This window comes from Vipera berus (assembly GCF_964194415.1).
Source record: "Vipera berus genome assembly, chromosome: 3".
Taxonomy (NCBI): domain Eukaryota; kingdom Metazoa; phylum Chordata; class Lepidosauria; order Squamata; family Viperidae; genus Vipera; species Vipera berus.
In genome coordinates, this window is record NC_138204.1 from 106926837 (window position 1) to 106951729 (window position 24893).

A 24893-nucleotide genomic window follows, 5' to 3' on the forward strand; every position below is an offset into this window, starting at 1 on the left:
ACAATCAAGCAGCTATAAAATTAGCAACTAATGCTGCAGTGAAAACTAGATCAAAACATACGGATCTACGGTATCTAAATGTCAGACAATGTGTTAAAGATAATTTGATTAAACTGGAATATTGTGCAACTGAAGATAATATTGCTGACCAGTTTACTAAAGCTCAGGGTGCTATAAAGCATAAATCTGTTTGTGATATGTGTAATTTGAGATTGTAAAAATATATGTATAATATGCCACCCAAAAGGGGAGATTGTTAGAGATTAAACTTGATTTGGGTGACAATATTATATAATGGAGTAAAAGCACCTTTAAGGAGTTAAATGGCCTAAGGGTGTGGCTGTAATTATTCCACATAAAAGAGAGTTAGATGTTACACGTAGTTGCTCTTGTATATGTGTTTGATGTTAGTGTTTGGATACCTCTTGTTCTCTTGTTTGCTAACTTGATATTTATTCTCTCAAGAATCAACTGCTTACTACAGTGTATATTGTTTTGATATTGGTAAGCAGCTTTTGTATTTTGATACTATGTTTTTTATGGACTGACTTTTTATGTGCATGATACTGGATTGATACTTGGACTATTTCTTACTGTGTTTCTTTTTGTTGTCTGAGTAAAAATAAGTTATAAAACTCGTGTTAGTACATTACTGTTTGCCTAAAAGTCCCAGTACAACTTCCACTGTGTATTAATAATACTCTGTTAAACAAACCATTTTTTCAACAACATATTCTAACAGGGGTCTTCAGTGCCTCTAGGTTTTGTGATCTGTCCATACTTCAAATGGCACCTTGCTCCCCTCTAAATAGTGTTTCCAGTTTAACAGGCTCCACCTAATGGCAAAGGCCTCCTTCTCCCAGATTGCCCATCTCATCTTACTTTCAGTGAATTTTTTGGAGGTGTAGGCGCAGGGTTGTAGGACTCCACTTTTGTTCTTTTGCAGTAATACAAGTCTGACTGCAATGTCGCTGGCGTCAGCTTGGATTACAAAGGGCTCCCCTGGGCATGGATGCTTTTAGGACTGGTTCAGCAGCAAATAGTCTTTTCAAATTCTCAAAAGCTTTTTGACAGCTCATCATCCAAGCAAGTGGTTGGCTCGGTTGCAGCTTCCCTCCTCCTTTGCCTGTTTTGAGTAGTTCTGTAAGGGGTAGGGCAATCTCGGCAAAGGAGGGGATGAATTGGCGATAAAAGTTAGCAAAACCTGACTTCCGGTGGCGGCGCGGCGCCGAAGACAGCCTTCCCGGGCTGCCCGCGGCTCAGCTGTTTGTTTTTTCGCCCGAAACAGCGCCGATCAGCTGTTCGGGCGAAATTGAAGCCCCCTCCTCGGGAGAAGAGGAGGGGGTGAGGCCCCAGGTAGGGGTAGAGTTCTCCGGGGCCGCTGAGCTTGGAGCTTGGGCGGCTGAAGGATTGAACTCCCCCGAAGCCTGGGTTGCTCCCAGCTGGCCGGCGTCTCTGCTCCGAACTTCTTGGAGCAGCGCCAGGCGTCTGCGAACCATCCCTGCCTGAAGAAAGGACTATGATTTAAAGGAGCAGGCAGAGCGGTACAAGAGGCAAAGGTGAAGAGGATTATTTTACTATACTCTCTAGCTTGTTGGACTTTTTAAACTTTAAGTGAAAGTGCGTCATAATTGAGGACTAAAAGATGGCGGCGAAACCTCCCCCTAAAACTCTTCGGAGCGGTGGATCCTCGCCGGTGCAACAATCATCACTACAGGCGTTGCACCCTCCTGAAGCGCTGACATCGAAGGACTTACGAGATGCTCTGGATAAACTTTTGGAATCAATCAATCAATCAATGGGTGATAGATTTGCACAGATGGAGGAGAAATTGGAGAAATTGGAGGAGAGAATGGAAGAGAGGATGGAACAGAAGTTCAGCGTGATGAAGGTAGACATTTTGTCTTCAGTGCATAAAGTGGCGGAATGTGTGGAAGAATTAGATGAAAAAATGGATGATTTGGCTCAAAGGAATGCTATATTAGAAGTAAAAGCACGGGAGAATGAAAATGCAAGAGACAAAGTGGAAAGGGAGTTAAGCCTAGCCCAATATTACCAGATGCAGTTTGCTGTCAGAATCAGAGGTTTAAAAGAGAATATTAAAGAAGATTTAAAGCAGCTGATTTCTGAGGCTCTTGAAATGGTATTAAACCAGCCAGCATCTGAAATAAGAGCAGCTATGGATAAAGTGTTTCGGGTGAATTCATGGATTGCTAGACAGAGAAAGTTGCCTAGAGATGTGGTGGTTTATTTTGCAAAAAGAGAGATTAGAGATCAAGTTATACAAGCTGCCTATGATGCTAAAGTGGTGATTGCTGAACAAGAAGTCTTGGTTTTAAAAGAAATTCCTCCAAGGATTTTAAGGGGAAGGAAGGACTATACATTTCTCGTGCATGAGCTTAAGCAAAGAGATATAAGGTTCAGATGGGAGATTCCAGATGGGCTGATGGTGATGCATGAAGGTAAAAGGTATCGGCTGATTACTGTGAAGCAAGCGCGTGATTTCTACAATAATGTCTTAAAAGCAACCCCATTAACACTTCTGGAAGCTGGAAAGGGAGCTGGAGAAGGAGAACATCAAGAGGATGAAACAGAGGAAAGTGGTGCTGGAGGAGATCAAGCTACAACTTCTTTGGATGATCCTAGAGAGCAAAGAGTAACGCGTGCTGCTTTAAAACGAGCAAAGAAAATAAAAGAACAAGATCAGCAAAAGTCTTCAGATTCTTCACAACGTACATATAGTCAAGCTGTGGGAGGAGCACGGCCTAAAGAAATTAGTCCTATCAAAGCTGTGGTCCAAGAGCTTTTGGAGGATATGCATGGCAACTAAATTCCTAACCTGGAATGTTAATGGACTAAATTCACCGCAGAAGAGGAAGAAAGTTTTTCAATATTTAAAACAATTTAAGATAGATGTTATATGTTTGCAAGAAACGCATATTAGAGTTTTGGATCAAAAGCATTTATTGAACTCGAGACTGGGTACGCAATTTGTTGCCTCTGCAGAGAATAAGAAAAATGGAGTGGTTGTTTATGTTAAAAGTGCCTTAACAGCAGACTTAATTGAAGCAGATAAGCATGGAAGATATGTTATGATTGAGCTGTTGTTAGAAGGTAAAAAGACGCTTCTAGTTGGATTATATGCACCTAACCAACAACAAGCTGATTTTTTTAGCTTACTCCACACAAAGCTTACCCAGTTGGATTATAAATCTTTTATTTTTATGGGAGACTGGAATGGTGTTTTGGATGTACAGTTGGACAAGGCTGGAGCTTTTAAGCGCATTCCAAGTCATGCTAGACTGCCTAAATCTTTTTTTGAAATGAAGGATGACCTGGAATTGCGAGATATTTGGCGTGAGAGACACTTGCAGGAGAAGGATTATACTTTTTATTCTGACAGACACCAATCTTTTTCGAGGATTGATTTTATTTTGTTGACTAATGATATTTTTTTTGAGAACTAAAAAGGTGAAGATTTGTGCAAGAACTATTTCTGACCACAGTCCAGTTTGGTTGGAGATTGATAAGGAGAAAAGAGACAGGCGCTCGTGGCGCGTAAATGAGAATTTGTTTAGAAATCAGAGAAATGTGGAAGAATGTAAACAACGGATGAAGGATTTTTTTGAGATTAATATGAATAAGGGTACCTCTATGGACATGGTTTGGGATGCTAGCAAGGCCTATATGAGAGGGGTGTTGATATATATGAATAATAGACATAGACGTGCAGTGGAAACTAGAAGGAAAGAACTGGAGAATGAAATAAAGGAAAAAGAAAAGGCTTTGATTTTGAATCCAGAGGATGTGAAGATCAAGGAGGCTATTAGACTGCTAAGAGGACAATTTGATAAATTAATGGCAGATCAAGTGGCAACCAATCTGCGGTTTGCTAGGCACAATACTTTTTGCAACGCTAATAAACCAGGCAGATGGTTAGCTTATAGACTGAGGAAAAAACAAAGGGCCTCTAATATAGATAAGATTGAGTATAAAGGAAGGGTTGTGTTTCAACAGAATCTTATTAAGGATGCTTTTGTGGATTTTTATTCGAAATTATATACTAAAGAGGAAATTAATGTAAAAGATATTGATATATACTTGGAGAATGCTAGCATCCCGGTTCTTACGCAAGTACAAAAAGAGGGGATTAATCAACTGATTACAGAAGAAGAAATTCTTACAGCAATTAAGGAACTGAAGGTGGATAAAGCGCCAGGCACGGATGGCTTGACTGCGGCCTATTATAAAAATTTACAATTTGAGATGATAAAGCCGTTAAAGGAACTGTTTCAGACAATTCAGAGGGGGGGAAAGGTGCCACCGTCTTGGAGAACAGCTTTTATCTCTTTGATTCCGAAGGAAGACCAGGATGCTACTCAAGTTAAAAATTACAGACCGATATCGCTTTTAAATACAGATTATAAGATATTTGCGAAGGTTTTGGCTAATAGACTGATGAGGGTTCTGCAACAGGTGATTCATGGGGATCAAACGGGGTTTATTAGTGGTAGGCAAATGAAAAATAATGTGAGACATATAGTTGATGTGTTAGAGTTTTTGGAAAGGCACAACCAGATCTCTGCAGCGCTAATCTTTTTAGATGCTGAAAAGGCCTTTGATCAATTGAATTGGCAATTTTTGTTGAAAGTTTTAGATAAAATGGATTTTGGGGAAAAATTTTTACAGCCGATTAGGGCATTATATCAAAAACAAACTGCCCGAATCATAGTTAACAATAGCCTGACAGCAGCATGTAATATTGAGAAGGGCACAAGGCAAGGGTGTCCGTTATCGCCCTTGTTATTTGTGTTAACATTAGAGATACTATTGGTTAAGATTCGGAACTCGGAAAAAATTAAGGGGATACAAGTTGGAGATCAGGACTACAGATTGAGAGCATTTGCAGATGATCTGGTTGTTACAGTGACCCAGCCAGAGAACTCTGTTGTGGACCTGATGGAGATAATAACACAATATGGGAAGGTTTCTGGATTTAAAGTAAATACACAGAAAACTAAAATTTTGGCTAGAAATATGACAGTTTCACAGAAGGCTCTCTTAGAAGGATTAACTGGATTTGAGATTGTTAAAAGGGTTAAATATCTGGGGGTGATTTTGTCGCCCTCTAATACAAAGCTATATAAAAATAATTATGAAAAACTATGGGGGAAAATTCAAAAAGAATTGGAGAGTTAGCAAAAATTGCAATTGTCTTTGTTGGGACGGATTGCAGCAGTGAAAATGAATGTCCTGCCCAAATTTTTATTTTTGTTTCAAATGATACCGATTCTTAAGAAAGATTCTAACTTGGAGGAATGGCAGCGTGGTATCAATAAATTTGTGTGGGCAGGGAAAAAGCCACGAGTTAAACTTAAGATTATGCAGGATACTCGTGAGAGAGGTGGCCTTAAATTGCCTAATTTTAAATTATATTATGAAGCTGCTGCATTAGTAGGAATAAGCGATTGGATTAATTTGACGCAATTGAGGTTATTAAATCTTGAGGGCCATGATTTGTTGTTTGGCTGGCATGCATATTTGTTGTATGATAAGAAGGTAGATACTGTGTTTAGGATGCATATTTTAAGACAGGCATTGCTGAGAGTTTGGAAGAAGTATAGACATAAGCTAAGCAGCAAGATACCATTGTGGGCAATTCCAAAACACGCAATAGAAAATATACATGCTGGTTTCAAACATGATGTGACTATGTACAAGGAAATTTTAAGCCTGGAAAGGAATGTTTGGTGTTTGAAATCATATAGCCTCTTGCGAGAAGAGAAGGTTGTTCAAACTTGGTTTCAATATATCCAATTACGGGCCAGGTGGAAAGAAGACCAGAAAAATGGATTTACAATGACTGATGAAAATTTGATAAAGCAGATTAGAAATCAGGGATCAGCACATATTAAACGGATATATCTTGCATTGATAGAGATTGACTCGGAAACAGAGCTTGTTAAGGATTGTATGATAAAATGGGCCCAAAATATCCAGGAAGTTATTACAATGGACACGTGGGAAAAGATTTGGGTGAGGAACGTAAAATTTACTCAAGCTCAAAATCTAAGAGAGAACTTTTACAAAATGTTTTATAGATGGCATCTAGATCCTAAAAAGCTTGCAAGTATGTATCCGAATTATCAGCCTAAATGTTGGAGGTGTGGTGATGAAGATGCAACATATTTTCACATATGGTGGACATGCAAGAAGGTTAAGGCTTTTTGAATAAAAGTCTGGTGGAATATGCAGAAGATTTTTAAACAGAGGATAAAGTTTTGTCCGCAACTTTTTTTGTTGGGAATAATTGCAGACGCTACAGTTGTGGACACCAAGCTGATGTTGAACTTAATTACGGCGGCAAGACTTTTGATAGGCCAATATTGGAAGAAAGAGGAACTGCCGACCATAGAAGAGTGGACTTTAAAGGTTTCCGACCTGGCAGAGATGGCGAAGATTTCGGCCTATTTGAAAGATCATTCGCAAGAACGTTATATTATGGAATGGAGAAAATGGATTGAGTTTATCCAGAACAAGTATAGGGTTAAGAAGTTTTATGTAGCATTCGAATAAGTCTTCTTTCGTTTTTTTCTTTTTTTTATTCTAGTTTTTTATATATATTTAATATTGTTAAGGTGTGTCTTATCCTATATAAGCTAGAGAGTGATGGATTTTAGAATTTATAGTTGTTAGTATATGGTTGTTTATGATTGCCTTTTTATATATATATACCTTGTATTTAGCTCTGGGAAGTCGGGGGGGAGGGGGGGGGAGGGAGGGGGGGAGGGAGGGAGGTTGGGGGGAGGTAGGGGGGGAGCAGGGAGGGGGAAGGGGGGTTTTTTAAAGGAAAACTGTATTTTAAAACTTTTCAATAAAAAAAAAAGTTAGCAAAACCTAAAAAAACTGTGAAGCCATTCAATTATAGTTCTCACTTTGGCTGGGTCCATTTCTATGCCCTCATTGGAAATTCTGTAGCCAAGATAATCTAATCGGGTCTGGTGAAATTCACATTTCAACAATTTGGCATATAGCTTGGCTTTCAATAGTTTCTTTAATACTTCTCTCACTAGCTTTATATGATCAGTCATATTTGTGCTGTATAACAAGATGTCATCAAGATACACCAGAACTCCCTTGTATAAGTGATCATGTAGGACCTCATTAATCAGCTGCATAAATACAAATGGGGCCCCCTGCAGTCCGAATGGCATGACTTTGAATTGGTAGCTTCCCAAGGGACAATTAAAGGCAGTTTTCCACTCATCTCCCTCTTTTATTCTCACCAAGTATTATGCCTCTCAGGTCCAATTTTGTGAAAATACTTCCCTTAGCTAGGTGGATTAACAAGTCTTTCAGGAGGGGGAGGGGGTATTTGTTCTCCACACTCACCGCGTTCAGCCCTTTATAGTCCACGCAGAGATGAAGTGACCCTTTTTTTTTCTTTGAACAACACAGGGGCTCCCACAGTAGACTTGCCTCGTTCAATGAACCCCCTCGCTAGGTTTTTATCTATGTATCATTGCATCTCCTCCATTTCAAGGGGGGACATGGCGTACATTCTCGGTCATGGGAGTTTGGCTCCCGGCAGCAGTTTGATGGAACAATCATTGGGTATGTGAGGGGGCAGGGTGTTGCATTCTTTCTCACTAAATGCCCCCGCCAGGTCCCGGTGTTCACTGGGGATGGTTGGTTTGCCTGGCGGCATTGAGGTAGCCATGTGTGCTTGTTCAGTTGGTGGCCTAAATTGTCCTGCCACATCTGTTGAATCAGTGGGAGGCCCTATAGGTAGTTTCACAATTCTCATTCCTTTCTCCCACTAGATAAACGGCTTCCATTTGTCCAACCAGGCTAATCCTAGGATCATAGCCTCCGTCATTTTTGGGGTCACCAGGAAGTGAATAAACTCCCAGTGCTCACCTATTTCTAGGCATAGGGGCTCCGTTAATTGCGTGACTAAAGTCCCTCCCATCAGGGAGCCATCGGCTTGCTCGAACCTCATAGGTTTGGAGAGCAATTTTGCTCGTATGCCCAGTTTCATGGCAAATGGCAAGCTAATGATGCAACGGGAGCATCCAGAATCAACTAGCACCTTTAAATCTACCTCCTTACCCGATTTAGGGATTATGAGCTTGGCTGGTAGTGAGAAAGGTGGGATGTGTCAGCTCACCATTGGGTCGTTCTCTCTTTTGTCATCACTGTCGAAAGAGGGTAGAACGGGGGTGGATCCAGCCTGAGTCCCGGCATCCTTCCGTGTGGGGGATGTGACCTGGGCAACAGGTTCCTGCATGATCTGGGTGGATTTCTCTTTCGTTAGCCACTGTGCAGGTTTCTTTCTCACTGCTGGTCCTGGTCCTTTCTGAGATTGGGGGTAGGGGACTGGGCAATTCGCTGCTTGATGTCCTGCTGTCCGCATCGGAAACACTTAATTGACAGGCCTGCAGGTGACCTGGGTCTTTCAGCCATTACAGTAGTTGGAGGTTTTTGTGGGGGTGATTGCCATTCGGGTTGTTCTGGCCTTGGCTCGGCTTCAGGTGGGAGAGGCTTCTTATAGTGGGTAAGCTGAAGATCTACTCTTACTGCTTCCCAGTACCATTCTTGCAGCTGGTCAGGTACAGCTCAGTATATGCAGAAAGGTGGTCATCCAACCCTTCCTTGAAATGATGAATTATGGATTGTTCAGGCCATCTCTCTATCCAACCGGCTATCTTGCGAAACTCTTGCACATACTCCAAGGCAGGCCGGCCAGCTTGTTTTATCTTGTGGATTTCTTCTTCTGCTTTGAGGGCAATAGATGGGTCCTCAAATCTTTCTCTCAGCCCTAGGATGAAGAGGTGAGGGGTCCTCCAATTCAGGGGCTTGCTCATTATATAAATTGTTTAACCATTCAGATGTTTCTCCCTCTAGCTGGACGCAGTCACATTGACCATAGCACCTGGATCCGGGAAGAGATAGGCCCAGTGATTCAAATGAGGACATACTTAGTTGAGGAAAAAAAATCAGTTTCTCTGGGTCCCTATTGAAGGTTGCTCTGAAAGGTGGGGCCATCTTCGGTTGCTGGGGCCCCCACTGTGGCTGTTGTACCCCTAGTTGCTGCTGACCTCATCCTGGTTGTTGATTCAGTGGCTGCCAAAGCCCCCACTGCAGCTGTTGAACCCCCAGTTGCTGGCGACCCCATTGGTGCTGCTGTATGCCCAGGGGTTACATGTTCAGGCCCTACTGCTACCCCCCTTGCTATGGTTGTCTGAGGGGAGGCTGCTGAGTCTCCCTCATTTGCGGACCCCTCAGCGGTTGCTGTACATTCAGGGGCAGCAACCAATCTCCTTGCTGTGGTCATCCTCCCACCAGCTTCTGATCTCCAGGCTTCTTCACCACCCCAAGCTGTTGCAAGGCCTCTATTAGATGTGGCAAGCTCAGAGGTTGTTGTCCTTCCACTTGCAGGGGTTCCCAAACCTCCCATTGCTGCAGAGGCCCCAGGTTGGGGCTATCTCTGTGGGTCTGGAGGGCCTGGCAGGGGACTCCTGGGGCTGGAGGGCTGTCTGGTCTGCAGACAGGATTTTCCACTCACCCAAATTCTCAGTGGCAGGCAATCTGGTAGCTCTCTACCATTCTGCTTTTGAAGTCTCTGAGGGTGGCAAGGCAATCTCGAGGCATCTGGAGTCTCTGCTGGAGTGGTTCCAGCCTGATGACCAGATAAGGTCTCCTAACTGCTTGGGTTCTCCCAGCAACTGGGAGTCCTGCACAAACTCATCTTCCCACAACATGCTGTCTGTTACTTCCTCCTCTGAGGTGTCAGTAGCTGCCAGGTCACCGTCTTCAAGCAGTTTCTCTTTTCCTATGATGAAGATTTTTCCTTGAATTTTTGCCAGCTTGTCTCAAGGCTAAAGACAGTGGCTGGGACTCAGGATCCCCAGGTTGTTTGAAAGAAAATTGATTTTGGCATGATATCATAGTTCCAACTAATGAGACACTTCAAAGAACATTCCGGCATTGTTTATTCTAAAAAGTCTATAATAATTAGAACAAAATATCGACACTCAAAGATGGATGCCAAAATCTCAATTCTCCTCCCCTGAACACATCGTACCAAACAAAATTCCCTCCCTTAATTTAAACGTCATAAATCACATTCTCCAATTAGTTTAACATGCAAAGCTTCTCTTCCGTTCTATTTTGCGCCATTCCTTATCTTATTAAAAAAACAACTGGGGTAGCATTCTCCTCCCCCCCCAGCTTCATTTTGCAAAAGCAAAACAGTTTAAAGGGAAAGGCTGACTCTTATATTGTCAAGGCAAAAACGTCCAATGTTTGCAGCATTGACATCCACATGAGTATTGACCACCTCATAGCGTACGCTTCCTTTTCCCACACAGCCCAGCATTGTACCATCTCAGTGAGATTCCTGGAAGTGTACATGCATGGTTGCAGTACCCCTTCATCGTTTTCTTGTAATACTACAGCCCCCCACCACCCCATCACTTGCATCTGCCTGTGTTATGAAAGGTTTATCCGGGTCTGGATGCCTCAGTACGTGTTTGGTGGAAAAGTGTCTCTTTAACTTCTCAAACGCCGCTTGGCATTCCATTGTCCATTTCAGTGGCTGGCTGGGTTTTACTGTGTTTCCCCACCTCATTTTTAACAAGTTCATAAGGGGCAGGGCTATTTGGGCGAATGAAGGGTTGAACTGGCGGTAAAAGTTTGCAAAACCCAGGAAACTTTGCAATTGCTTCCTTGTGCATGGTGGTGCCCATTCTAATACTACCCTGACTTTCTCAGGGTCCATTTCAATGCCCTGTGGGGATTTGCAATAACCCAGGTAGTCTATTTTTTCCTGGTGGAATTCGCATTTCGATAGTTTGGCATATAGGTGGGCAACTCAGTTTCTTTAAAACTGCTCTGACTAGGTTGACATGCTCCTCTTTGGACTCGGTGAAGATAAGGATATCATCCAAATAAACAAGGACCCCCTTGAATAGGTGCTCCCTTAGCACCTTGTTGATTAATTGCATTAAATACTGTGGTGGCCACTTGCAGTCCAAACGGCAAAACTTTGAATTGGTAGCATCCCATTGGGCAATTAAATGCGGTTTTCCATTCCTCCCCTTCCTTATTCCTAATGTGGTAGTATGCTTCCCTTAGGTCTAGTTTGGTGAAAATTCTCCCTTTCAATAGGTAGGATAACATGTCCTTCATGAGGGGTAGGGGGTACAAGTTGGTTTCATTGATTGCATTCAAGGCACAGTAATCCATGCACAAGCGCAAAGTGCGGTCCTTCTTCTCTCTAAAGAGGATCGGGGTGGCTACTTCGGGCTTGGCAGGTTCGATAAATCCCCTTTCTAGGTTTTTGTTTATGAATCTTTCCATCTCCTCCTTCTCTTTAGGGCTCATGGAGTATAGTCTGGGCTTCGGGAGTTTTGCCCTGGGTTTCATTTCTATGCAACAGTCCATGGGTCAGTGAGGAGGGAGCTCATATGCCCGCTCCTCGCTGAAAATTTCAGCAAGGTCTCGGTATTCCTCTGGTATTTCGGGTAACCCCTTTTCCTCTCCCACTGATGCTTTCTCCACTCCTGGGCTTGGTAGGGCTCCTTGCAGTGTTGAGTTCACATGACCCCCTTTCGGGAATTTGAGCTCTGCCGTCCTCCAATCTACCCAGTGGTTCCATTTCTTTAGCCACGCCAGCCCTAGGATCACTGGGCATTTCATGCCTGGGGTTAGTACAAACGTTATGTCTTCCTCGTAGTCCCCCAGAGATAGGTGGATTGGTAAAGTGGCTAGTTTAGCTGGCACCCCCCATGCTATGGACCAATCTAACTGGCCAAACGAGATTGGCTGTTTCAGCCTCCTCACTGGGATGCCCAAGTTCCTGAATAGCATCGGGCTAATGAGGCAGCAGGTGCAGCCAGAGTCTATTAGGGCTTTACTTTGACAGCTTCAGGCATGGAGGGGGCTAATATAGTTACTGTCTTGAGGATGGGCGAGATGGGTCTACTTACCAGGGGTTCTCCCTCCGAGATGTCATCCCAGGAATCTGCTGCCCCTGCAGTATAGGCCGGAGTTCTCTGCACACGCTTGGCAGAGGGTGGGGACTCTACAGCCTCTGTTGCCTTCATGGCAGGTTCTTGTGGCTTGGCTGGGGACTTCCCTGACTTCCCTGCTGGTGATCGATCTGGGTTGTGTTGAGGGGATTTCTAGTGGCACTCTGTAGCACAATGCCCCTCTCTCCCGCATTTAAAACAGCCTGTTGACTTCTTGGCCATGGCCAGTGGTTTTGCTAGTTCGTGTGACAGTGCAAGGGGTGAGTGGCCGCACGGTTTCCCTTGATGATGCCTCTTCAGTAGGTCGATCTCTGCTTCCTCCGCCAAGACATACCGTTCGTCTAGTCCACAGGTCTGCAACCCGCGGCTCTGGAGCCACATGCGGCTCTTTCAGCCGTTTCCTGCAGCTCCCAGTCCTCTGCCATGTTCAGTCCAAAAAAAAAAGTGGGACTAAAGAAGTTCAACCAATCAATTCAAATATGCAGGGTAGGTGCATATCTCGCCTTGGCTCCACTCTTCAGTCAAACCCTGTTCTGCGCATGCGTGCATGTACGCGCATGAGCACACATTTTTTGTGGCTCCCAATTTTCCTTTTGTGAGGGAACCGGTTCCGAGTGGCTTTTTCATTGTTTCAGGTTGCTGACCCCTGGTCTAGTCAATGTGGGTCCCCTCAGGGCAGGCAAGCATTGTACAAGTTGTAGTTTAGGCCATCTTTGAAGTGGCTAAGGAGGATGTCTTTCAGCCAGTTCAGCTTACTGGCAATGGCCCAGAATTCTTGTGTATATTTGGCTACCAGGAGTCTGCCTTGCTTCACTGTTTTGATCTTCTCATGGGCTTTCTGGTCAGCCAGGGGGCCCTCAAATTGTCTTCTCAGTGAGGACATGAAGTGGTTGAAGTTGTGGAGCTCTGGGGCATTGGAATCATGCAGATTCACCATCCAATCTGTGGCCGCCCCGTCCAGAGCAGATTGCACAATACGGATACAGACTTCATCGCTGGGGATGTCTCGTCCATATTCTTCTATGTAGCTAAGAACTTGGGTCTTTCTTTCCTACACCCATCGATCACCGAGGTTTGTGGCTGCATGTTCCCACCACTTCTTCTTCCAAGGAGTAGGACGTCTCGGATCCCAACAGCTGGCAGGGTCCCGGCCGGAGGGAGGGCTCCCCCTTCGCAGCGGGTTCTTCCTTCCCTGCCTCATTGTCCGACATTGTAGTTTTTGCAAAGTCCCCCAGTAAGGGTCTTCCTTCCATATTGGCTATTACCGCAGATCCTGTCTAATGTCAGGACCCACTTCAATCCCACATCTTAAGAAAGCAAAACTCTTGGAAGCAATTTCTTCCAACAGGAACGTTTATTAAGAGTAGTTGATAGCAGGCATAATAGGCAGGATCTGAGATTTCCCATGCAGAACAATAGGTTAAAGTATCCCCAAGCAAGACCTCACCCCATAGTCCATCCAGCCAGTGTGGGATGACCAATCCCCAGGTGTTAGGTCCATTGTGGGAAAAGGGGAGATAACATCGGCCCGTCTCCAGATCACACAGTGATGGTTGACGGCTCTTCACACCTTCCTCTGGGATCACAGAAACAAAGCAGGCACAAAGGTTGCATTCTTTATTCCTTCCCTTGGTCTAGCTGACAGTTTAGGGAGATAGGTTCGGAGAGAGATATAGCGCAGGGCAGCAAGATGTTACATTGTATCAGGTAGAGGAAGCAGAGGCAACAAACCCTCAGGCACATCCCCCCTCTCCCTTGGGAGTATGGCAGAACCCAGGGAAAGGTGATATTTGCTTTTAGGTTAGAGGGGATAGATAGAAATGAAATAGGAATGGGTTCTGAGATGTCATCAGAGCCTCAGGCTCGGTGATAAAACCAAGCTTTCAATGGTTTACAAAAATGTCAGTACAGTTAGGGAAAGTCTGATCTGTGTGGGGAATGATGTTCCAGAGGACAGGGGCACAACAAAAAAGACTCTTCAGATGAACTCCCTGATGGGACAGGAGCATTCATCTCCTGTCAGATGTATAATCCAGGGAGAGACAGTCCTATATAAGTAATCCAGTTCCAAACCATGAGATCCAGCACCTTGCATTGAACCTGGAAGCATATTGGCAACCATTGCACCTTGTAGAGCAGATAGGGTGCATATGCTGTATGACAGACACCCATGACTGCCTGTATCACTGCATTGTGCACCAGCTGAAGCTTCTGAACACTCTTCAAGGGCAGTTCCATATAGAAGTATGTTGCAGAAACCCAGTTAGGACACCAATGACATGACAAGGTTAGCATGTTGAAGAATGGAGATTGGTTTGTGGGCTAAAGAGTGGGACGATGGGGGGAGAGAGAACAATAGAAATTTCATTTAGTGAGAATTGGAAGATATAATCTAGTAATTCACTTTTCCTAGAGAGACTATGGAGAAAATCAGCCTCATTTATTTATTTATTTTTTAATTGAAAAGTTTTACAATACATTTTTTAAAAAGATAAACTCCCTCCCTCCCACTCCCCTCCCCCTTACCCTCCCTTACGCTCCCCTCCCCCCCACCTCCCAGAGCTGAATACAGGGTATAAACTTTACAAACTTAAGCTAAAATATGCTAACAAGTTTAAAAAAACCAACACATTAAATTCTATCGCACTTTAACTCCCCTTAAACATAACTAAATTACTAACAAATAATGAATAACTAATAATACATCATATAAAACTAATACTTATTCAAATGCTAAATGAAACTTTTTAGTCCCATATTTATTCTGAATATATTCGATCCATCTTCTCCATTCCACAATGTATCTCTGTTGCGATTGTTCTTTGAAATATGCTGAAATCTTTGCCATTTCCGCCAGGTTTGAAACTTTCAAAATCCACTCTTCTATAGTCGGCAGTTCCTCCTTCTTCCAATATTGCGCTACTAAAAGTCTTGCTGCCGTAATTAAATTCAACATCAATTTAGTATCTATGACAGTATAATCTGTAATGATACCCAACAGAAATAACTGTGGAGAAAACCTTATCTTTTTCTTAAATATCTTCTGCATGTTCCACCAAATTTTAATCCAAAAAGCTTTGATTTTTTTACAAGTCCACCATATATGATAATACGTTGCATCCTCACAACCACACCTCCAACATTTAGGCTGGCAGTTTGGATACATACTTGCTAATTTTTTACGGTCTAAATGCCATCTATAAAACATTTTATAAAAATTCTCTCTTAATTTTTGAGCCTGTGTGAATTTTACATTTCTGACCCAAATCTTTTCCCAAGTATCCATTGTTATAACCTCCTGAAAGTTCTGGACCCACTTTATTATACAATCTTTAACAAGTTCCGTTTCTGAGTCAATTTCTATCAATGCATTATATATCCTTCTTATATGTGCTTGGCCTTGATCTCTAATTTGTTTTACCAAATTTCCATCAGTTATCGAGATACCAACTTTCTGATCTTCTTTCCATCTTGCCTGTAACTGCCCATACTGGAACCAAGTTTGTACAATCTTTTCTTCTTTTAAAATATTATATGGCTTTGCCATATATTCCTTTCTATCCTTAAAATTTCTTTATATGTAATCACATCATGTTTAAATCCCACATTTATATTTTCTATTGCATGTTTAGGTATTGCCCAAATTGGTATTTTATAATTTAACTTATGTCGATATTTTTTCCATACTCGCAACAGAGCATACCTTAATATATGTATCTTAAAAACATTATCCACCTTCTTATCATACAATAAATATGCATGCCAACCAAATAACAAATCATAACCCTCAATATTCAATAATCTCCCTTGTGTTAAATTAAACCAATCACTAATTGATGATAAAGCAGCAGCCTCATAATATAATTTAAAATTGGGCATTTTAAGACCACCTCTTTCACGTATGTCTTGCATTACTGTATCTTAAATTTAACTCTTGGTCTTTTCCCTGCCCAAACAAATTTATTAATACCTTTCTGCCATTCCTCCAAATTTGAGTCTTTTTTAAGTACGCGGTGGCTCAGTGGGTTAGGACGCTGAGCTTGTCGATCCCAAGGTTGGCAGTTTGGCAGGTCGAATCCCGAGTGCTGCGTAACAGAGTGAGCGCCTGTTACTCGTCCCAGCTTCTGCCAACCTAGCAGTTCGAAAGCACATAAAAATGCAAGTAGAAAAATAGGGACCACTGCGGTGGGAAGGTAACAGCGTTCCGTGTGCCTTTGGCGTCTAGTCATGCCGGCCACATGACCACGGAGACGTCCTCGGACAAGCGCTGGCTCTTCGGCTTTGAAACGGAGATGAGCACTGGCCCCTAGAGTTGGAAACGACTAGCACGCATGTGCGGGGGAACCTTTACCTTTACCTTATCATTTGAAACAAAAATAGAAATTTTGGCAAAACTTTCATTTTTACTGCTGCAATTCTTCCCAATAAAGATAATTGTAATTTTTTCCAACTATCTAGCTCTTTTTGTATTTTTGACCATAATTATTCATAATTATTTTTGTATAATTTTACATTTGAAGCCGAAAGATATACCCCCAAATATTTAATCTTTTTAACTATTTCAAATCCCGTTAACTCTTCTAAAACAATCTTTTGTTCTATAGTCATATTTTTAGACAATATTTTAGTTTTTTCGTGATTACCGGTATCTTAAATCCAGAAACTTTTCCATATGACGTTATTATCTCCATCAATTCTACAACTGAGTAAGTCGGTTGACTTACTGTAATAACCAAGTCATCCGCAAACGCTCTCAATCTCTAATCTTGATCTCTTATTTTAATTCCCTTAATTTTATTTGAGTCTCGTATTTTAATCAATAATATTTCCAATGTTAAAACAAACAGCAAAGGTGACAACAGACACCCCTGTCTTGTACCCTTTGCAATATTACATGTTTCTGTCAAACTACCATTAACTATTATTTGAGCTGTTTGCTTCTGATATATTGCCCTAATAGGTTGTAAAAAATTATCCCCAAACTCCATTTTCTCCAGTACCTTAAATAAAAATTGCCAGTCCAATTGATCAAAGGCTTTCTCAGCATCCAAAAAGATCAGCACTGCAGGAACCTGATTATTTTTTTCCAAAAATTCCAGTAAATCTACGATATGTCTCACATTGTCTACCACTTATAAATCCAGTTTGGTCACTATGAATCATTTGCTGCATTACCTTCATTAATCTATTTGCTAAAGTTTTTGCAAATATCTTATAATCAGTGTTTAAAAGCGATATTGGCTTATAGTTTTTGGCTTGGGTAATATCTTGATCTTCCTTCGGAATCAACGATATAAAGGCTGTTTTCCACAATGGAGGCACTTCTCCTCCCAATTGAATTGTTCTAAATTGTTTCTTCATCATTTATCAATTGATTCATCCCTTCCCTTTGCTCTTGCGTAAGAACAGGGATATTAACCTCTCATAAATATCTATCTATATCTACATCTTGAATCTTGTCCCTGACGTGCAACTTAGAATAAAACTCAACAAAAGCCTTTTTAATAAGATTCTGCTGAAACACCTCTTTACCCTTGTAATCTATTCTATCTATATTACGTGACCTTTGTTTCTTCCTTAACAAGTAAGCTAACCACCTGCCCGGCTTATTAGCATTACAAAAAGTATTGTGTTTAACATACCGTAAATTGGTTGCCACTTGATCTGCCATCAACATATCAAACTGAGCTCTTAATAAAGTAATTACCTCTTTAATCTTCCTATCAGATGGATTCAAAATTAAAGCCTTCTCTTTCCTCTTAATTTCCTCCTCTAATTCTTTTCGCTTATGTTCCAGTTTGCGTCTGTACTTATTATTCAAATATATTAACACTCCTCTCATATAAGCTTTGCTTGCATCCCAAACCATTTCAATAGAGGTACCTTTGTTCATATTAAAAAATTCTTTCATCTGTTTTTTACACTCTTCCACATTTTCTTGATATCTAAACAGATTTTCATTCAGTCTCCAAGACCGCCTGTCTCCATTCTCTTTTTCTAGTTCCAACCATACTGGACTATGATCTGATATAGTTCTTGGACATATCTTAATCTTCTTAATCCTAGAAAAAAATCATTAGTAATTAATACAAAATCAATCCTGGAAAAAGATTGATGTCTATTGGGAAAAAAAGTAAAATCTTTTTCTTGCAAGTTTCTTTCTCTCCAAACATCTCTCAGTTCCAGATCATCTTTCATCTCAAAAAAAGATTTAGGCAATCTAGCATGACTTGGTATACTTCTAAAAAAACCTTTTTTGTCCTTTTGTACATCCAAAACACCATTTCAATCTCCCATCAAGATACACGATTTATAATCCCATTGGGTTATCTTGCTATGTAATAGTTTATAAAATTCTCCTTGCTGTTGATTAGCAGCGTATAATCCAACCAAAAGTATTTTCTTGCCTTCTATTAATAGTTCAATTATAAAATATCTTTCTTGTTTATTTATTTCAATTAGATTAGCTGTTAAATTGTTCTTAACGTAAATAACTACTCCATTTTTCTTGTCTGGAGCAGACGCAATAAACTGTGTACCCAGTCTAAAATTTATCAAATATTTTGATCAGCTGCTCGAATATGCATTTCCTGTAGACAAATAACATCATTTCTAAATTGTTTTAAATACTGAAATACTTTCTTTCTCTTGTGCGGGGAATTTAATCCATTAACATTCCAAGTTAGAAACTTTGTCGTCATCTTTTGCGACCTGAAGCTTTCGGAGCGCCTCTTGCAGAACCACCTGCACTCTCTTCGGTTTCGCTCCTCCCACTGCTTCACTGTAAGTAGGTTTTTGAGATATGATTGTAGCTTTCTGTTGTTCTTGTTCTTGTCTCATTCGTCTAACTGCAGCCTGTGTCATTCTTTGTTCTCTAACCTCTTCTGTTGGCACCTGGGACTGATCCACTTCTGTGATTTGCTGGGATTCTTTATCCTTCTGCAAAGTAGCTCCTTTAGCTCCTTGTATACTCTCCACTCGCGACTGACGCTCTCCTTCACCGTTCCTTCCTTTAAGTTCTGAAGATGGCGGAGAACCTGCCTTCAAAATATTAGAATAAAAATCTCGTGCCTGCAAAACTGTATTAAGACGATATCTCGTGCTTGCATACATCACCGCCATGCCTGCTGGAATCTCCCATCTAAACTGAAGCTGCCATTTCTTTAATTCATCTGCCAGAAAAGCAAATTCTTTTCTTTTCCTTAAAATTCTTGGAGGAATCTCTTTCAAAATTAAAACTTCTTGCTCAGCAACTGTAAATCTATTGTTATAAAAGGCTTGAATAACCACATTTCTAATTGCTCTCTTTGTAAAATAAACCACCACATCTCTAGGTAACTTTCTTTGTCTTGCAATCCAAGAGTTAACACGAAATATTTTGTCTATATCCCCCATGATATCTTCTGCTTGGCGCTCCAAAACTGGTTCAAGGGCTTGTGCCACTAATTCTTTCAAATCTTCCTTAGGGTCTTCTTTCAATCCTCTAATCCTCACAGCAAACTCCATATCTCTATATTGTATCATAACTACATCATCATCAATCTTCTCCATCACATCTTCAGCATCCAACCTTTTAGCATCTAATCTCATATTATTTTGACTAAGCTCTTCCATGCGATCATCCATACACTCAATACAAACTGCAAGCCCTTGGAATGCAGCCAAAATGTCTGCTCTTATTTCAGTATTCTTCTCCTCAATAAGTTCAGCTATTTGCTGGGATTGTATTTTTAAAGCATCTTGTAAAGCATCTTGTAAATCTTTTATTGTTAATGCGGGTGCGGGTGCCACAGGAGGAGGCATCAAAACCTGTAATGAAGAATGCTGAACTGGCGAAGCACCAGCACTTCTAGGAAATTTAGTTGGTTTAGAAGCCATCTTAACACCCAGTTAATTTCTATTGCGCACTTTCACTTTCCACACTGCTTGCAACTTTTTCTCTCAAAGTAATCAGAGTTAAAGTTCAAACACTTGCTATTACAGTATTCTCCTGCACAGCTCTGCCTGCATCCAGGTAATCCAAAATTAATTATTGATAGCAGGGATGGTTGCAGCATCCTGCTCTGCTCCAAAGCCTTGGAACAGAGGAGTGCTGGAGTCAGGAGCAAATTCAGGCTTCGGGGGGGCTCACACCCTTCAACCACCAAAATTTGATCTCTGGTGGTCTAGGGGAGCTCTACCCCTACCTAAACGCTTGCCCCCCCTCTTCTCCCAAGGAGAGGGTTTCTGAGCCACCAAACAGCTGATCGTTGCTGTTTTTAGCGGCTCTACGGAAAACAACGGGGCTGATGGCCGGAACGGCCGCCATCGACGGAGCGTTGCCACCCGGAAGTCCAATCAGTCTCATTTATTGATAGTGTCTTCTTACAACTGATAATACTAAACAAAAATACCTTTACACATGGGAAATCCTTGCACAACCTGATGAGTCCTATTTCCACTTTTCAAAGCATTAAGCAGAGTTGCATTCTGGCCCGATCATTGCTTAGCTTTTAAATTAAAGGCAACTGATCAGAAGGTCTTACAATATTGTATCAGAGATGCCCTCCATCATCACTTACTTTTAAGGAAAAAAATCTATACCATACCCAAAAAAAGTTAATTCTATTACTTGATTTCATATTTAATGTATAATAAATGTTATACATACTACTTGTCTAATTTATTTTATTTTACAGATATTATTATATTAATATTTAATAAATGATCCTATCTCCCAGTAGGATCCTAGAATCCTATTGGAAGAGAAAATGCAGTTTAAAAAAAGTTAGATAAATGGAAATTTTAAGTGAGGCTGGGGTAAATTCAAGGTGCTGGTGATGACCTATAAAGCCCTAAATGGCTTGGGTCCAGGATATCTGAGGGAACACCTCCTGCCAGCATCAAACTCCCTTCGTCCAGTGCGCTCGCACAGGGAGGGTCTTCTCAGGGTGCCGCCGGTAAAAGATTGCCGGTGGATAACACCCAGGGGGAGGGCCTTCTCTGTGGGTGCGCCTGCCCTCTGGAACCAGCTGCCTGTGGAGCTTAGGACCGCCCCTGACCTTTGTTCATTCCGCCGGGACCTGAAGACCTGGCTCTTTGAGCTCTCCGGCCCAGGCTGAGAATTTTTAACTGAGGTTTTTAGTTAAGGGATAATTTAATCTTTTTTTAATTGTTTTTTTAAACTTTTGTATTTTGTACTGTTTGATTTTAAATACCCTGTAAACCGCCCTGAGTCCTTCGGGAAAGGGCGGTATATAAATTTAATAAAATTAAAATTAAATTAAAAATTAAATTTATTTATTTATTTATTTATTATTGGGATTTATATGCCGCCCTATCTCCCGAAGGACTCAGGGCGGCTAACAACAATAACATACAATAATACAGAAGTTAAAATGAAAATTAAATTAATGCCCCCTGTAGAAATTAAAATTAAAATTAAAATAAATTAAAAATTAGAGTTAAAAATTAAAAACATAATTAAAATCCCTGTCAGTCCAGGTCAGCCAGGTGGAAAAGTAGTGTTTTGAGGCCGCGGCAAAAGGACTGGAGATCTGGGGCCATCCGAAGCTCAGGGGGGAGCTGGTTCCACAGGGCTGGCGCTCCCACAGAGAAGGCCCTCCCCCTGGGGGTCGCCAGCCAACATTGTCTAGCCGACGGTACCCTGAGGAGGCCTTCTCTGTGTGAGCGTACGTAGGAGGGGTGTAATATGGGAGTATCGGGGTGCTCCCATCAATGAGCTATGTGGTTACTTAAAGCATTTATTTACCTCCTATTCTGGATTTTGAAATTTAAGTGTTGTTCACATTCTCTCATTCATTTTTAGGAGCCAGTTCTTAAGTCAAAGGTGCTTTTTGTGTTTTGTTTTGTTTTTTAAAAAGAAAATCTTTACTACTGTTTCTTAATTCTAGGCATTCCAGAAAGGAGTAAGCTCAAAGACTTGCATTTTCCCTGTTGGAGGCAAAGTGCTAATTACAGGAGAAGAATATAACTCACTATCTGATAAACATTTCCCAGAACCTAATGGTAAAGTATAGCCCATTCCCCTTTATTTTTTATACTACTTAGCATTTTAATTGGTGCTCTCTTTCAAGTGTTGCATTGTCTTTATAAAAGGTTACACACATGGTTTAAAGGCATGCATTTAATAAGCTTGCCTACCTTACACAATAAAGTGCTATCCTATGATTGTCTTGAAATGTAATATAGTTTGAGTCATATCAGACTCAAAACCCAGAGCAACAATGGAAGCTTAATAGAAGCAGAGAGAGTAAGAGACAGAGACATAATCAAAGTCAAATAAACACTAATATTCAAGAAAACAGGCACTGATGCACAATTCTGATGCCAGAGAAAAATTACTCAGATTAGGGATGGTATGTATGTATATATTTATTAAATTTATATAACTGCCCATCTGATGCACATAACTTATACATTCTTTATCTGGGTTATTGTGAATCCATACTTGAGGAATCTGCTCACTGAATTCTCAAATAGGCTGATGCTACAACCTGGGTGGAGTCTAGAACACCTAGAGTTGCAATGAAAACTAAGCATTAGTGGCACAAATGTTAAGGCAAGATTACGTGTCTACTGTGAATTTGTCTATAATTACATGTAAACCTGATGAAATGACTAAAAACATAAACGTATGCATATATTTAAGGTTCCAGTGAAAAGGAGAATATCCAGGCCTTTGTTGTCCCTACAAAGGAATTTCCAGTCTACCTGTGGCAGCCGTTCCTTAGACATAGTTATTACTGTTTTCCGGATTCAGAAGCTCAGAAGCAATTCAGCACCATGCTGAATGATTGCATCAGGCACTTAAACCATGGTGAGTATAGCAGGCATAATCTGATAACTTTGCTATTGTTCTGCTTTTCAGGAAAAGATCCATTTGACCATTGGTTGCTAACTAATCCATGTAGCAAAATGAAAATCTTATCTTTTGCATTATCCCAATAAGTAATGACATGCTTAGAGTTTACCCAACACCTTTTAAATGAGAGATATGGCTTCGTTTTTATACACGCTTATCTCTTTAAGGATCAGCTAGTGGGTGATGGGTGGAGAAACCAACTGTGTTAACAGCAGCAAAGTCATCCTCTATATTGTGAAGAGAACTTGGCTGGTAATTCAGTCAGACATGGATAAGGCAAAACCTGGGTTGGCAATCCTATTATTTATTTTCTTACCCTGTCATTTTGTCTAGCCGTACAGGAAAGAGAGTTGTAGATTTGCTACCGAGAGTTCAATCTGACAAAGTGAAATAACACTGATTTTGTTAACATTAGATAAAGTGCTTTCTCATTTCTTACTTATTGGTTCTTCAGAGCACAAGATTTGCCTGAAAGAGGTGATACTGGAGAAGCATGTAGGGGATTTTTTAATTGTTTTTTACTTTTGTATTTCTTGTTTTAAATACCCTGTAAACCGCCCTGAGTCCTTCGGGAAAGGGCGGTATATAAATCTAATAAAATAAAATAAATAAATAAATAATACAGTTTGCACTGTGCAAATCACATTGGTTTGTCATTCTGATGAGACCTGCAGATGCTGTGGCTGCTTCTGAACATAATATTGAAATGTAGAATAGTCTTATTCAGAAAGCCTGATATGCTTTTAATTTCCTAAACTACATACAGATATATATCACAAAAGAGCAGAAAGGAAAAAAATCAACTATTGTCCTTTAACAATTTTCATATGCACTTGAAATTTGCATAACAATTATATATTAAGACTCTCCCCCCCCAAAAAAAAAACCCTGCTGACTTGCTGACTCAGAGAACAGAGAAATTAGCTATCTCTCTCCAAAATGTCTGAACTGGCATGTTCTCTAACCTTTCTACTCTTAAGAATGTTTTTCCCCCCAATGTTCTGCAAGAGGATTTGCAGAATAATGTGCATTAACTGATTTGTACATTTCTCCCATTTTGCTATGTAGGAAAACAGGGAGCAAGTTGAAATGGCTAAACTCAAACTTTATCAGGCAAAAGGAAAATGTGTGTTTAGCTGTTTCAACTTCTTCTTTTTTTGGCTTGCAGAAGCCTGCTATTTTGTACAAGCAAATGGGGAATAAGAGGTGGCAAATAGCTGAACACTTCTTTCTGGGATTTTTTTAAAACTAACTGGAAAACTCAGACTGGAGCATAAAACTGGGATCTTAGTGTGTGTTTTGTTATCAACATATGGCAAAAGGCCAACACACTCAAGTTTCAGCATTAAGATGATTTCATACTAAGATTTCATATGTATTTTGAAATATCTATCAAATATTGACTGTTTTTTCAAAACTTCACAATTCTAGTGGAATTGGTGGAAAGAACTGGTCATGTAAGAAGTAACCCTCACTTCATAGTCAGTGCCACAATGTAAATGGCCATGACAGGCCAAAACATGCTTTTAAAACCCTGAGGACTGAAATTCAGGAGTGGTAACCAGAATATTTTCCTTTACCACTTTTATCTTCCTTTTTCATGAATGAGGCCCATTCCTTCCAAGCTATAGTTCTGTAAGCAGAACTGTGAATATACAGTGTATTTGGCACTGAAAGGTTAAGGAAGATTAAGTCCAAGCCTACATGTGGTGCTACAAATCCCACAGGAGGAACACATGAGCTGATATTTTGCAAATCATTTAATCTGTAACTGTCAGGGAACATGTTTGGTAAAGCAGTCAGCTGAAGTCAATTTCCTGTAAAGCATTCTTAAAGGGAAAGTTTTTCCATTTCATAGTTTATAATCTTCTTATTCATTTCTCAAAACCTTGGTAATAAAATCATCTGTATGTAGTCTAATACCTTTTGTTTTGTCCTGGGAAAGTAATTGAAGGGCTTAGTTTTTCCTGGCACTTTGTGAATCTTCTGTGACT

The 24893-nt window shown here is 40.8% G+C and overlaps 1 protein-coding gene and 1 long non-coding RNA gene across 2 annotated transcripts in view; one reads left to right on the forward strand and one right to left on the reverse strand.

Annotated features, from left to right (window-relative positions):
• The window catches only part of NIBAN1 (niban apoptosis regulator 1), a 153279-nt gene that overhangs the window by 63413 nt on the left and 64973 nt on the right, over positions 1 to 24893 (forward strand). The window contains exons 4-5 of the mRNA XM_081322307.1: positions 21929 to 22043; positions 22687 to 22854. Coding sequence (XP_081178433.1) covers positions 21929 to 22043; positions 22687 to 22854 — 283 coding nt within the window. The remainder of the gene's footprint in view (positions 1 to 21928; positions 22044 to 22686; positions 22855 to 24893) is intronic.
• The window catches only part of LOC308664801, a 118044-nt gene that overhangs the window by 15520 nt on the left and 77631 nt on the right, over positions 1 to 24893 (reverse strand). The gene's annotated exons all lie outside the window — the stretch shown is intronic.